At 50.7% G+C, this 12,206-nt stretch overlaps 1 protein-coding gene and 1 non-coding gene across 3 annotated transcripts in view; one reads left to right on the plus strand and one right to left on the minus strand.

Moving 5' to 3' along the window:
- Positions 1–2,749, minus strand: part of Emx2os (Emx2 opposite strand/antisense transcript (non-protein coding)) — a 33,532-nt gene extending 30,783 nt beyond the window's left edge. The window contains exon 1 of the transcript NR_002863.2: positions 2,215–2,749. This is a non-coding gene — a non-coding RNA (Emx2 opposite strand/antisense transcript (non-protein coding)). The remainder of the gene's footprint in view (positions 1–2,214) is intronic.
- A 54-nt stretch (positions 2,750–2,803) lies between these two features.
- Positions 2,804–9,471, plus strand: Emx2 (empty spiracles homeobox 2). 2 transcript variants are annotated; one of them, NM_010132.2, is made up of 3 exons: positions 2,804–3,738; positions 5,776–5,960; positions 7,994–9,471. In NM_010132.2, the coding sequence occupies exons 1-3, from the start codon at positions 3,330–3,332 to the stop codon at positions 8,159–8,161; spliced, it is 762 nt and encodes a 253-aa protein (NP_034262.2). In that variant the 5' UTR covers positions 2,804–3,329; the 3' UTR covers positions 8,162–9,471. The 2 variants fall into 2 exon arrangements, with proteins under 2 accessions (NP_034262.2, XP_006526720.1); XM_006526657.4 differs by lacking the exon at positions 5,776–5,960 and having other exon boundaries at positions 2,870–3,738; positions 7,994–8,097.
- Positions 9,472–12,206: the final 2,735 nt, after the last annotated feature.

Consider the following 12,206-nt stretch of genomic DNA (forward strand, 5'->3'; position numbering starts at 1 on the left):
CAGATTCTTCCGGGGCACCTCTGGGCTGGGAGCATGAATTAGCATAGATTATTTGGCATCTATGGCTTCTGCACCCAGCCTGACTCACCGGAAACCCGCTTTTCTTCTTCAGTGGAGGTTGAGCGAGAAGGGGCAGAGCCTCCTTGGGTTCATGTACTTGACTGCCAAATGCTCCTGCTGCTCTTGAGCACTGGCTACCTGCAGGGCACCCAGAGACCACCTCGGGTCGGCAATCTAATGGTAGAAGGGAACTTTGCAAGAGGCTGGTGGCTTGCTGAGGATCATGAAACTGGTGATATGCCCCTGCCTCATGCAAGAGACTGGAGGCCCTTGTCTGAAGCTAGGTGCTCATTCCCTCAAGACATTTCCCCAGTACACCCTGGTACAGAGAGGTGAGGGATCAAGTAAGTCCCACCAACATATGGGAGTTTCAATCAAATCTTCCAAACAGGTCTGGATTCCTTGCCGCTCAAAGTCAATGGCTGTGATACCCACAGCCAAGCGTACTAATGCTAATGATGCTAATGCTGGGGGAGGTATTTGGTTCTGAGTGAAGAGTTTAGTGGTCCTAATTTGTAGTCACAGCATTGCAGACCCATTCAAGACAAGACTCACCTTCTCACCCTCCTCCAGAGTATCTGCAGTGTGACCAAGTGGAAGCGTTTGTTTCTAGCGTTTGTTTCTAGAAGCCCTAGCTCCTCTGAATCTTGCTTGACTAGGCATGGCCCAAGACTTCCGCCCTTCTTTGGGCTCCAGTCTTCAGAGGCACAGCCTCTATTTCCACAACCCAGATGAAACTAGGGAGAGATTTCTCAGCTATATTTGGGGTCTGGTTCAGGAATGAGGAGAATGTGGCCTCAAATGCATACCCTTTTTTATAGGGCTGAATCTAATGCCCATAATCTCTGAACTTGCCCCCAAAAAGGGACAAAGAAAGAAGGCCATCTAGAATAGAAGGTGAAATGATCTGAAGTCTAAGGCAAGGGCAGATTTATACCACGAGGAGAGCAAAGCTGAGGTGGAAACACTTTTCTCAACTCCCATTCTACCTAGGGGCTCCCTTGAGCTTCTGCCTTCTCACATGAACGCTATACAAGAAACGCACACAACCTGAACAGCAGTAGAGGAAAAACAAAACAACAACAAAAAAATCAAAACAAAAAAAAAACCCCAAGAAACCAAACAGGAGACCTCTCCTTATTATTATTATTGCCGGGACTACCTGGAGCGTCCTAAGACCCAGACCCTTGGTGGAATCAGGTGGCTTTCATAGTCCCTCTAGAGGACTTCACGTCTGTCTTCTCCAGATCTGCTTCTCCCGGGTCTCAGGCAACCTAGCCACCAAGCACAGATATTTTATCCCTCTTAGGATAAATGGCTTCGACCTGGGAGTAACAGATTTAAAGGACGCCAGAAAAAAATTATCATTAATTGTAAAATACCTGCTGGTACTTCACTTTAGAAGAATGTAATTGGCAAAGGGTGTGTGTGTGGGGGGGGGGAGGCGGCTGATGAATAGATAATAGATCTTTAACCACCAATAAACAGAGAGCAGCGCCAGCAGGCTGGGGGGATGTGATCATAATTATGCCTCAGCGTGAGCCAATGGGGACGAGAGAAGTCGGCCCTAAAATCATCCCAAAACCGAAGGCAAGCTCGAAAATGCGGACAGGGCCTAGGACCGGAGACACAATCCTAAGTGCCAGGTTGCGAAACCTGGATTTGTAGAGCAACCCAGCCCTGGGACAACAGATGTCAGAATAAAAATAGGTACAGTAATAATAGCAATAATGGGAACAGTGTCAACGCCACTAAGGACAATGGAACGATAACACAGTCATAACTTCAGCTTCTGACCTAGGACCCAAGACTCCTTTCCCAAATAACCCCACATTTCCCAGAAAGAGCTGTTTTGGGGACAGAAGTGACCACCCTCCAGAAAGGATAAGCAGAAACTCTTGGGTGCAAGCTGGAAGTCCACTGCCACGGTACAGGCGCAGCTGGCCCCTCAGGTTTGAACTTAAAAAAACGAACCAGCCGGGTCAAAGACTGCAAACGCGTGGACCCTGGAACCTCGAAGCTACGCTTGGTTGGAGGGGTGGGAGGACCCCCCCCCTCGAGCGCCTAGGAAACCTCGGGAGTTTTGCTGGGGGTGGGGATTGGTAGGAGTGAAGCGGGTTAGCCCTTGCCCGGAACCAGTCCCCGCCCGCTTACCCTCGCCGGGCGCCCGAAGCCATCTCAGTGACCCGGGCGCGGGCCTCCAGGGGACAACCGCAGCGGAGCTTAGGGTGTGAAGAAATCTGCGTGTCCGTCCGTGATTCAGTCCCATCAGCTCCAGCGCCGCAGGCTTAGGATCCAGGGGTCCGCAGCAAAGGCAGCGCAGCCCCGAGACTCTGCAGGGACCCGGGTGCCCCGGTGGGAGTGGTGTGGGTGCAGTAGGAGGCGGTGGCTGAGGGGGAGGAGGAGGGGGAAAGAGGAGGAGGAGGAAGAGGAGGAGGAGAGGAACGAGGAAGAGGAGGAGAAGAGGGAAGCGGAGGAGGCGAAGGAGGAGGAGAGAAGCCGCAGCGGGCGCCGCAGGAGCGAGGGAGCTAGCCCGGAGCGCAGGGCGAAGACACCAAGAGGTCGGCGGCCGGGCGGGCGGCTGGAGGCACAGCCGGGGCAGTAGCGCCGACTCCGTTCCATTCTGGGCCCGGATCCAGGCCTCCGGGTTCCCAGGCGTTCGCCTCCCTCTGACGCACTTTAAAGAGTCTCCCCCCTTCCACCTCAGGGCGAGTAATAGCGACCAATCATCAAGCCATTTACCAGGCTTCGGAGGAAGCTGTTTATGTGATCCCCGCACTAATTAGGCTCATGAACTAACAAATCGTTTGCACTACTAGTGAAGAAGCGAACACTTCCATGGATTGTCCTTGGACTTAGGGCGCCCTGCCCGCCTTTTGCAAAGGAGAGAAAACTTTTTTTTTGCCTCCCCGAAAACCCCCTCCCTGCCTCTAACTCCAATCTCCCCCCCCCCCACGCCACCTCGCTCAAAAAAATATTACCCCAATCCACGCCTGCAAATTCTTCTGGAAGGATTTTCCCCCCTCTCTCCAGGTTGGGCGCGTTTGGTGCAAGATTCTCGGGATCTTCGGCTTTGCCTCTCCTCCCCCTCCCCCTCCTTTCCTTTTTCCTTTCCTTTCTTCCTTCCTTCCTTTCCTTACCCCCACCCCCACCCCAAACAAACGAGTCCCCCATTCTCCTCGGTCCTCGCCGCGGGCAGCGGGCGGCGGAGGCAGCGCGCCGCGGTCGCCGGGAGCAGGGAGCCCAGCGCGCCCGCTCCTCGGCGCAGCATGTTTCAGCCGGCGCCCAAGCGCTGCTTCACCATCGAGTCGCTGGTGGCCAAGGACAGTCCCCTGCCTGCCTCGCGCTCCGAGGATCCCATCCGTCCCGCGGCACTCAGCTACGCCAATTCCAGTCCCATAAATCCGTTCCTCAACGGCTTCCACTCGGCCGCCGCCGCCGCCGCCGCCGGCAGGGGCGTCTACTCCAACCCGGACTTGGTGTTCGCCGAGGCGGTCTCGCACCCGCCCAACCCCGCCGTGCCGGTGCACCCGGTGCCGCCGCCGCACGCCCTGGCCGCCCACCCCCTGCCCTCCTCGCATTCGCCACACCCCCTCTTCGCCTCGCAGCAGCGGGACCCGTCCACCTTCTACCCCTGGCTCATCCACCGCTACCGATATCTGGGTCATCGCTTCCAAGGTACGTGCCACGTCGCGGAACTGAAGCACGCCGCTCCGGTCGCCTCCTTCATTGCGCCCGGCCTGCTCCGGGTGGGCGCTCCTCGAGGCCTGGACGGGCGGAGGTCAGCCCGGGTTCTTGGTTCTGAAACTGGGCAGCTAGGGGCCCGAGAGGCTTTGGTCCCCAGTCTCTGAAGCTCGTTTGGGTTACTGGCTTGCCCACTCCTTGACCCTTTGTAAAAGGGTGCAAACGAGGTGTCCCGTGGTTCGGGCCGGGGTCGGGCTGGCTGGGACACGATGCTGGGCGACGAAGCCCGCTGTCAAGAAGCTCTGAGCCCGCGAGGTCTTTGAATCCTGTTTCCCTGGACCGTGTTCCCGGCCGGTCTATCACTCAGGGACTCGGACAGGGCCACATGGCCAGGTTCACTGGACTTCAACTCTGCTCTACACTCACTCTATGTCCCCCCAGCCCAGACCCGCAACTTCTAGGTCTTCAACCCCTTTAAGGAGACAAGGAGACCTTGGAAACCTCAGAGCAAACTGTTTCCTTCCTCCTGCTCTGGAGGCCCAGGGAGGGGCGGGAAGAGAGCGAATAGAAACCTCCACAGCTCCACTAGTTCTCTCAGCGACCTGTTTAACCCGGGCACCCGCTGGACGTGGCGGGAAGTCGGGTTCCGTTTGGTCTTTGGTTGCTGATTTTTGTTTTTGTTTTTGTTCTTCCTGAGAGAAAGAAAGAAAGAAAGAAATTAAGAAAGAAATTTAAGAAAAGAAAAGAGAAAATCCAGTCGAGAGAAGGCCCGACAAGGGAAGATCTGTTTGGATATCTTCATTTTTTTCCCCGATTTAGTAATTTTGTATGCTTCTGGGTTGGGGTTGGTAAGAAAGTTAAAACTTTAGGAAAAGGGTTCGAATTAGTTTGCCGACTGCAGTCCATAAAAGACCTACCTCCGCCGGGCGCGATCGATAACGACGGGCTTTTCCATTCAATAACACTTCGCATTCCTGTCAGTCTAGACTCGGGTGTATGCCAGCTCGCCATTTTATATATTTATATATTATTTTAAAACACCCCAACAAAACAAACAAATAAACAAAAACCCAAACCAAAGTAAAACACCTTTTCCCTTAGCTCAGCACTGAATTTGCCTTCACTCCCGCTGAGACTACCGGCTGTTTTTGGGTGGTGGTGGTGGTAAATACATTCACTTCCTTTAATACGGGAAGCCAAAATACCCAAGCCTAGCTTTCAAAGTTTAGAGCTCAGCTTCCCCATTCTTTGCCAGTCCCATTCTTGGTCGCCTGGCCATATCACGGACAGCTTGGATCTTCGCCCGACCATCTCGGCGAGTACCCTCAACTCGATCCCCGCGAGGCTCCAGTCCCTTCACTCTCCTCTCCTAGCTCTCTGCAACCAGGGACCTCTAGAACCGGGTACTCTGGAAGCAACGGCCTTAGACACTGGGCATACTTGCCTCGAGATTTCTGTCCCGGCCCGGCTGCAACGTCTCAACCGATCTCTGCAATTTCTCAGAGAGATAGCAAGACAAAACTAGAAACCAAACAAACAAAAAAATTCTTGAATAAATTTCCGCGAGAAAACACGACGTCATTTTTACGCTTAATTTTAAATTTTAAAATAGGCTAGAAAGTAGGGAATTACTACCACTATTTCTTCTACTGCTACAACTTATTATTGTTATTATTATTATATGGTGGGCACCAATCCTCGAGCCCGGGTTCTGTTGTCCTGTTATCTGCCCTCGACACACAGAGTGGAGGTATCTAGGCTTGAGGTACTAAGGCAGTTAGGGAACCGGCAAAGGTCAGGAGCCTGAGGACTGCCACCTTAGAGACCATTGCTCTTTAGCTACCGCCCAGGTTTGGAGCCCTGGGGCCTGGGTCTGACGACTGGGCCGGTGTCCTTTTCAAAAGCTTAGAGAGGGTCTGGCGCTGCGGACTAGGCAGAGACCTAGGAAGCTATGCCCAGCCCGGCTCCAGAGAAGCCGGCGACACTTGCCTGGGAGGCCCCCTAATGGTACTTCTGCTCTGCCCCCTGCAGGGAACGACACAAGTCCCGAGAGTTTCCTTTTGCACAACGCTCTGGCCAGAAAGCCAAAGCGGATTCGAACCGCCTTCTCGCCGTCCCAGCTTTTAAGGCTAGAGCACGCTTTTGAGAAGAACCATTACGTGGTGGGAGCGGAAAGGAAGCAGCTGGCTCACAGTCTCAGTCTTACGGAAACTCAGGTGAGTGTGGCCCAGCAGCCAGGGCCAGGCCACACTACATCCAGACCCAGGCAGCCAGCACCCAGCACTCCAGCCAGCGCCCAGCACTCCGACCAGCGCCGAGTTCTGGATCAGTAACTCTCCAGGTGCTCAGCTTTGTTAGGGCAATATGAGATTCACTGACAGGCTAGCTTTTCTCCGCTGGTCAGGCCCCTGCAACTCCAAAGTTTTGAGAGAATCACGGAGATTCAGCTGGGGTCCGAGATATGGTTAATTGCAGCAGGGTGTTCTGGTGATTGGGCTCAAGGCTGGAGAGAGCCGAGAGTGGTTTAGATAAGAGTTCTGAAAGACTCCAGGGCTCACCCGATTACTCCTCTTAAGGGAATGCCTGGGAATCTGAAGCCGGAGGCCAGGCAAGCTGGGCGATCCTGAAAACTAGACGGTTTGCAGAGAGGGCTAGCCTTGAGGGACACATTCTTTCTGCATAGCGGGGTTGGAGGGGCGGAGGGCCTGGCTTAGGTTAGTCCCAAGGTGGTTAGGGAGTTTAGGTCTACAGTAGGCGCTACTGTACTCTCAGTCGCGAGGCAGGGTCAAAGTTCCCAGTAAACAGTTACGTTTGTAGGCAGAGTATAGCAACTTTTTTTCCCCCCTGAGAAGCTCACATTGAGGGTTTTGTTTGTTTGTTTGTTTGTTTTTAAAAAGTTCCTTCTTCACGAAAAAAAAAAAGAACGAATAGGGCCTCTCGCGTTTGCACAGGGTGGGCACAAGGCAAGGCCCACCTGATTTCTCCTGGATAGAGGAGGCAGCGGTTGTCTTTGTCCGCCTCGCTGCCCACACTGCCTGGAGTCTTTGTGTGCGTGTCAAGCCAGGAGCACACTGACACTGGCTTTGGGCAAACGCTGGGGGGGGGGTGCGCGTATGAACTGTCCTCCCCCTTAATTAGTAGACTCAAAGCAAATTAAACTCAGTCTTGTTCCCAGTTCCTACTTTGCTTTTCATGGGGCACTTTGGGGGGACAGGAGCATTGGGGAGAACAAGTGAGACCCCGTGGCAGTCTTAAAGGTGAGAGTGGAGTGGCATCTCAGGAGCCCGGAGGCTCTGACTGAGCTGCTGTGGGCTGTGGGGGCTGCAGTCACTGCTGTCTTCTTCATCTGCACCGCACTGCTGGGCAGACTTGGGCAGTGCCGCTGAATGGAGCTCGCTGCCCAATTTCCCCATGGAAGGCAATTGGCTTGATCCTCAATGATGACTTCGAGCTGCAAGCTATGGGTAGGCCTGGTTACCAGAATCTCTCTGGAGGCTGGAGCCAAAGCTGATTTTACCCTGTTTGAGGACTGGACGGGAGCAGAGGAAAGAGACCTCTTTCCTTCTCCCTCTCATTCAGTTTCTTTTACTCACTTTCTCTGGCATGGTCTTCCGGGAGCTTTCAATTTGTCCAGGCCCTGAGTGAGGCTTGTAAAGTCCATGTCCACTTGACTTCCTCTGGGCCCTTTCCAGTCCTGCTTACCTGCCAGTGTCCCCCAAGGCCTGAGGACAGGCAATCCCTCCATCCTCCACTCAGGGCCTTGCCTGGTAGAAGAGGCACTATATTTAGGCAACTCCAGACTAGTAGAAAGTAGAAAGCACGTTAGGCCAACAGAGACTGAGTCTTTCCTGTACTCACTGGGCAAGCAAGGAATCTCTCTCTCTCTCTCTCTCTCTCTCTCTCTCTCTCTCTCTCTCTCTCTTTCCATATATATTTTTTCTTATTATTTTTACAAAGTTTTTCATGCTTTGCAAAGAGCCTTTGCTCTTAGTGGGAATTTGTGTGGGAGAAACGGCCATACTTTGGGCACTGTGGCCCTTGGGGAAAGGCTCCTTGGTAGGGTTTGGAAAGACAGGAACAAGGCTTCTCTAGAGGGGGCTTGCTCTCAGAGGGAAGGAGAAGAAAGTGGTCAGCCCTAAGGATGTATGTCTGGGGGTCTGGGGTCAGCCCTGGGCTGTGACAGGCCTCTGGTATATGATAGGAAGGCACTAAGAAGGATCTAAAGATGCCCACTTGTCTCTCCCCACAGGTAAAAGTATGGTTTCAGAACCGGAGAACGAAATTCAAAAGGCAAAAGCTAGAGGAAGAAGGCTCAGATTCTCAACAGAAGAAAAAAGGGACACACCACATTAACCGGTGGAGAATTGCTACCAAGCAGGCGAGTCCGGAGGAAATAGATGTGACCTCAGACGATTAAAAGTCCAAACCCAATCCTACAAAAATGGACAGCACAGAGCAAGAAAGACAGGGAGAGGAGGGGAAGAAAAACCCTACAAAACAAAAACAAACTGCACACACATCCACCGAGAAAGGGAGAGAGGGAATCAGAGCAGTGACGCTCGCAGCAGACTTTGGACAGCGAGGGCACTGGACCGGGAACCGGCGCCGGGCCGGGCACCGCTTACAGGACAGCAGAGGACGGAGGCCCGATCATCAACATGCAACCCTCGTCTAAAGAGGCAGCTGAGTGAGTGAGAGAGACAGAGACTGGGAGGGAGAGAGAGGAATGAGAGAGAGAGAGAGAGAGAATGAATGATCCTTGTGAGGCAAAGGCACATTCTGACAAGGGGAGCTGTCAGTCAAATGCCAAACCAGGGAAACAAGATGATTGGCGGGTATTCCGCTTATCGAAGTCCATTTAGAAATGATAATGATTTTTTTTTTTGGAAAAAAAAAGGCACAGGACTTTTAATTTTGCACTTCACAGTGTTTCCCCCTCATCTTTAATTAGAAATAACATACAAAATTCCATGTCTAGCCCCATCCTACACCTGTTTCAAAACTTGAATTGCATGTAGCAGTTGTCGGGCGAATGGTGTCTAAAAACTGAATTGTAATTTTATTCCTCTTTTAAAGACAGGTTCTGTGTATTTTTATTTTTTATTTTTTTTCTGAGAAATGTTCAGTCTGTAAAAACACTTTTTTGATACCTTCTATTGTCAAAGTGATTGTGAAAGCTAAACGAAGTAGGCTCGGAGATAGTGGTCCTCTGACAGAGAAATGAGGGAGCAGGACTGGGATGGAGGGCGGGGGAGGGTGCCCCTGAGAAGAATCAGGACTCATGCTAGGGGTAAAAACAACCCACGATAAAAGACCCAAATTAATTCTATTTCTTGGATATTTCCTTTCCTAACATTCTGATACTTTAAATCACCAAGTCAACTTTTCCTTTTAGTGGTTGGAGAGATTGACTGCATCCAGCCACTCATCATAATGGCCATTCAGAACTTTTAAGTCTGTCTATTGCAAAAGTGGAAGGAAGGACTGTATTTAATGGGGTGATGGTGGCGTGGCCAAGGACATGGGAGTTTTCAAGCACTGAGTTTCTCTTCCAAGACCATAGACTTACTAAAGAGGGTTACAAATGCTTCCTTAGTGTCTTCTATACCAGATTGTAAATATTTTTGTGTTTTGTGTTAATTTGTTAGAATTCTAACACACTATATACTTCCAAGAAGTATGTCAATGTCAATATTTTGTCAATAAAGATTTATCAATATGCCCTCAGAGTAGTTGTCTTGGGAAACTGAAGTGGATCTTTACAAAAGTAACTCTTTAATTCGAATGTGGGCCTTCTCCAGCTAGGCTCCAGAGACCCTGACTCCCCGCCCACAAAAGAGCCAGACTGGTGGCTTTTGAGGGCTTGTATTTTAAAGAGATGTGAAGGGAGATGCTTAAGACAGCCAAACTCTTTCAGAAGAGGAAGAGGAGAGAAGCTGTCCAAGCAACTTTGCTGAAGGATTTTAGTTTCAACTCCAGGCTAAAAAACTAAAACAAACAAACAAACAAAACAAAACAAAAAAAAACCCTTCACTTTACTTCTGATTTCCTTTTCTTTGTAAAGTTTAGAACCTAGTTTTGGCCTGGAGAATATTCTTAGAACCCGAGGTCTGGGGCTTCTAACTTCATTTCTGACTTCAAACCCCTTCAGGACAAGTCAGCCTCCTCTTCTCTCTTTTCTTTTCTCCTTTCCTCTCTCTTTCACTCTAATCTGCATAAAGTGAGGGAGATGAACCCAAAGGCCCCCGAAGCCTTATAAGGCAAGCATTCTGAGAGATCTTCCACTCTTAATTTTAACATTAAAGTAAAAGTTGTAACCATTCTCAAAGAAAACTTCGCTCTTTCCCTGTCCTCCCCCTGCCGAGGGTATGAGGTTGTTTTTTGCATGCTTCATTTGCTTCCTATCCCGATAGGCTGCATTAATCAGTTTTATTTCCATTGATAGAGAAACCTCGTCTGTTCTGTTCGAGCTACAAAGCGTCCTGTGAGCTTTTGTGAAAGTGCAAATCAGTTTAAGCAATTATCATACCAGGAATATGAAGGGAAAAGAGGAGGCCTTGCCCAGTGGTCTCCTTTAATCTCTTAATCCACGGATCCAGGGGGGCTGCCTGGACATAATTTAGGACAATCTCCCCCACCCTTTACACTGTGATAAGGCCAAGTTACAATGCAGGGGCAAAAATACAAGCTTTGTTAACATCCTGCCTTGAAAAGTTAAGATTAGACATTCCGTGCACGTGTGGGGACTTTAGGGCACTATGGAATCTTTTCTTTCTGTTTTTCCTCCCCTCCTCTAAAGGAGAATTCATTCTCTGTTTCTCTCCCTCTTATTTTTTTTTTCTTCTTGCCCCTGTATCTCTGTTTATCACCCTTCTCCCCTTGGTCTTGGTCCCTGGGCAGACCTGGCTGCTCATACTTTGAGCTCACAAAGGCCGTTCCTCTGGAGTTTGTATTGTGGGTACCGGTAGTAGAGAGGTTTCAGGAAGATCCGGGCTTGCCTTCCACAGGGACAGGTGCAACTCGGGAATTCCACAAAGATGCGTGGGGCTTGGGCTGCTTCCACAGTGGGATGGTCCATCACTGACTGTTCTCCCTTTTGCTAAGAGCAGGTTACTTTCTTCATGCATCCCACCCTCCCAAACCTGGAATGGTTTGGATATAGAGTAGAGTATAGTCTCCTTACAACTGAGACTGACCCTTTTATTTAAAAAAGTACCATCTTGGAAAAAAGCTTTCTGCAGTAACCATAAACTTAAATTTAAGTACGAGAAAGGGGAGTGGTGAAGAGTTTTTTTTCTAAATGTCCTATGCAGTGTGACAGCAATAAAATCATCAGAGAATACTATTAGCTTTGAGGGGGAAAAAAAAAAAACCTAAAAGCTTTATTACAAACCAAGCTTTGAAAATAGGGGGGATTAGGCGGCTGAAAGGGTCCCACAATGGTAGGAAGAAAAGGTTTCATGCTAATGAGGTTAATGCCCTTTGTATCTCGGGCCTCCACATCTTCATTACGCGCTATCTCCGGCTGCACCGAGCGGCTCAGAGAGCCGCAATCCACTCCAACGCCCCCCTTCCCGGCCCAAAGAAGGATTTGATAGCCGCTCTGTTCAAACTAGATAATTATATCTTTTCAAGTCGGAATTAAGATAAAGAAAGTGAAGCAGAGGCGGCTCGCCTTGATCCACTGCAAACAAATTTGGCGCACTTTCGAGTCCTTCCCCCCGCCTCAAAAAGGCAGGACAGTCAGCTTATTAGCCGCTCGTTTGCTTTATTAATTCATCTATTTAAAGTGGCAGGATTAGAGCGTCTAATGTGGGCGCGGGCTGCCGTGGCGCTGAAGAATATAAATATTTGCGAGATGCCATCCCACGATGCCTATCTGGGCGTAGGGCTGGGTCAGGGTGAGCGGGGGCGCATGTGCTTCGCGTCCAGTCCCCTTTGCTGTGCACTGGAGCTTGGCTGTGGCCAGTGGAAGCTGAGTTCCCACTCGTGTTCCGTAGGTGCCAGGCCTGGATGCTCTGGGCAGGGCTCTCTATGTGCCTAGTGGGCAGGGCTGAGCTTTACTTCCAGAGCACAGCCAACTAACTGCATGCTGGTTGTCCCTTGTCTTGCCTGTGACTTGCAGGCTGTAAATTGACATATTTGCCCCGCCCCACCAGTGTGTCCCCCCCTGTGCCAAAGAATGTTCAGTCATCCCAGGTTTTCAGTTTCCTTTTTCCTAATAGGGTCAAGTGGAAGCGGGCCAGGACTACATTCTCCTGCGATATACACCTGAGCTGAGTATTTCTCCCTTCGAACACATAACTTCCCGAAGCAACTAAAACCATCTGGTTCTGGCAGAAACCTTGGATTTCCGGGAGTCACCGTTCCTAGCTAACATTCTGGATGTGTGGAGTTCCAGCTCCCTGGAACTCTGCTTCTGGCAGCCGAACCGAGCCGGAGCGGGCACGTTGGCCGAGGCC

This window comes from Mus musculus, chromosome 19 (assembly GCF_000001635.26).
Source record: "Mus musculus strain C57BL/6J chromosome 19, GRCm38.p6 C57BL/6J".
In the NCBI taxonomy this organism is placed as follows: domain Eukaryota; kingdom Metazoa; phylum Chordata; class Mammalia; order Rodentia; family Muridae; genus Mus; species Mus musculus.

Coding starts and splice junctions, on each gene's coding strand:
- Emx2 (NM_010132.2), top strand. CDS start 3,330: ATGTTTCAGCCGGCGCCCAAGCGCTGCTTCACCATCGAGTCGCTGGTG. Junction 3,739..5,775: donor TCTGGGTCATCGCTTCCAAG/GTACGTGCCACG, acceptor TGCCCCCTGCAG/GGAACGACACAAGTCCCGAG. Junction 5,961..7,993: donor TCAGTCTTACGGAAACTCAG/GTGAGTGTGGCC, acceptor CTCTCCCCACAG/GTAAAAGTATGGTTTCAGAA.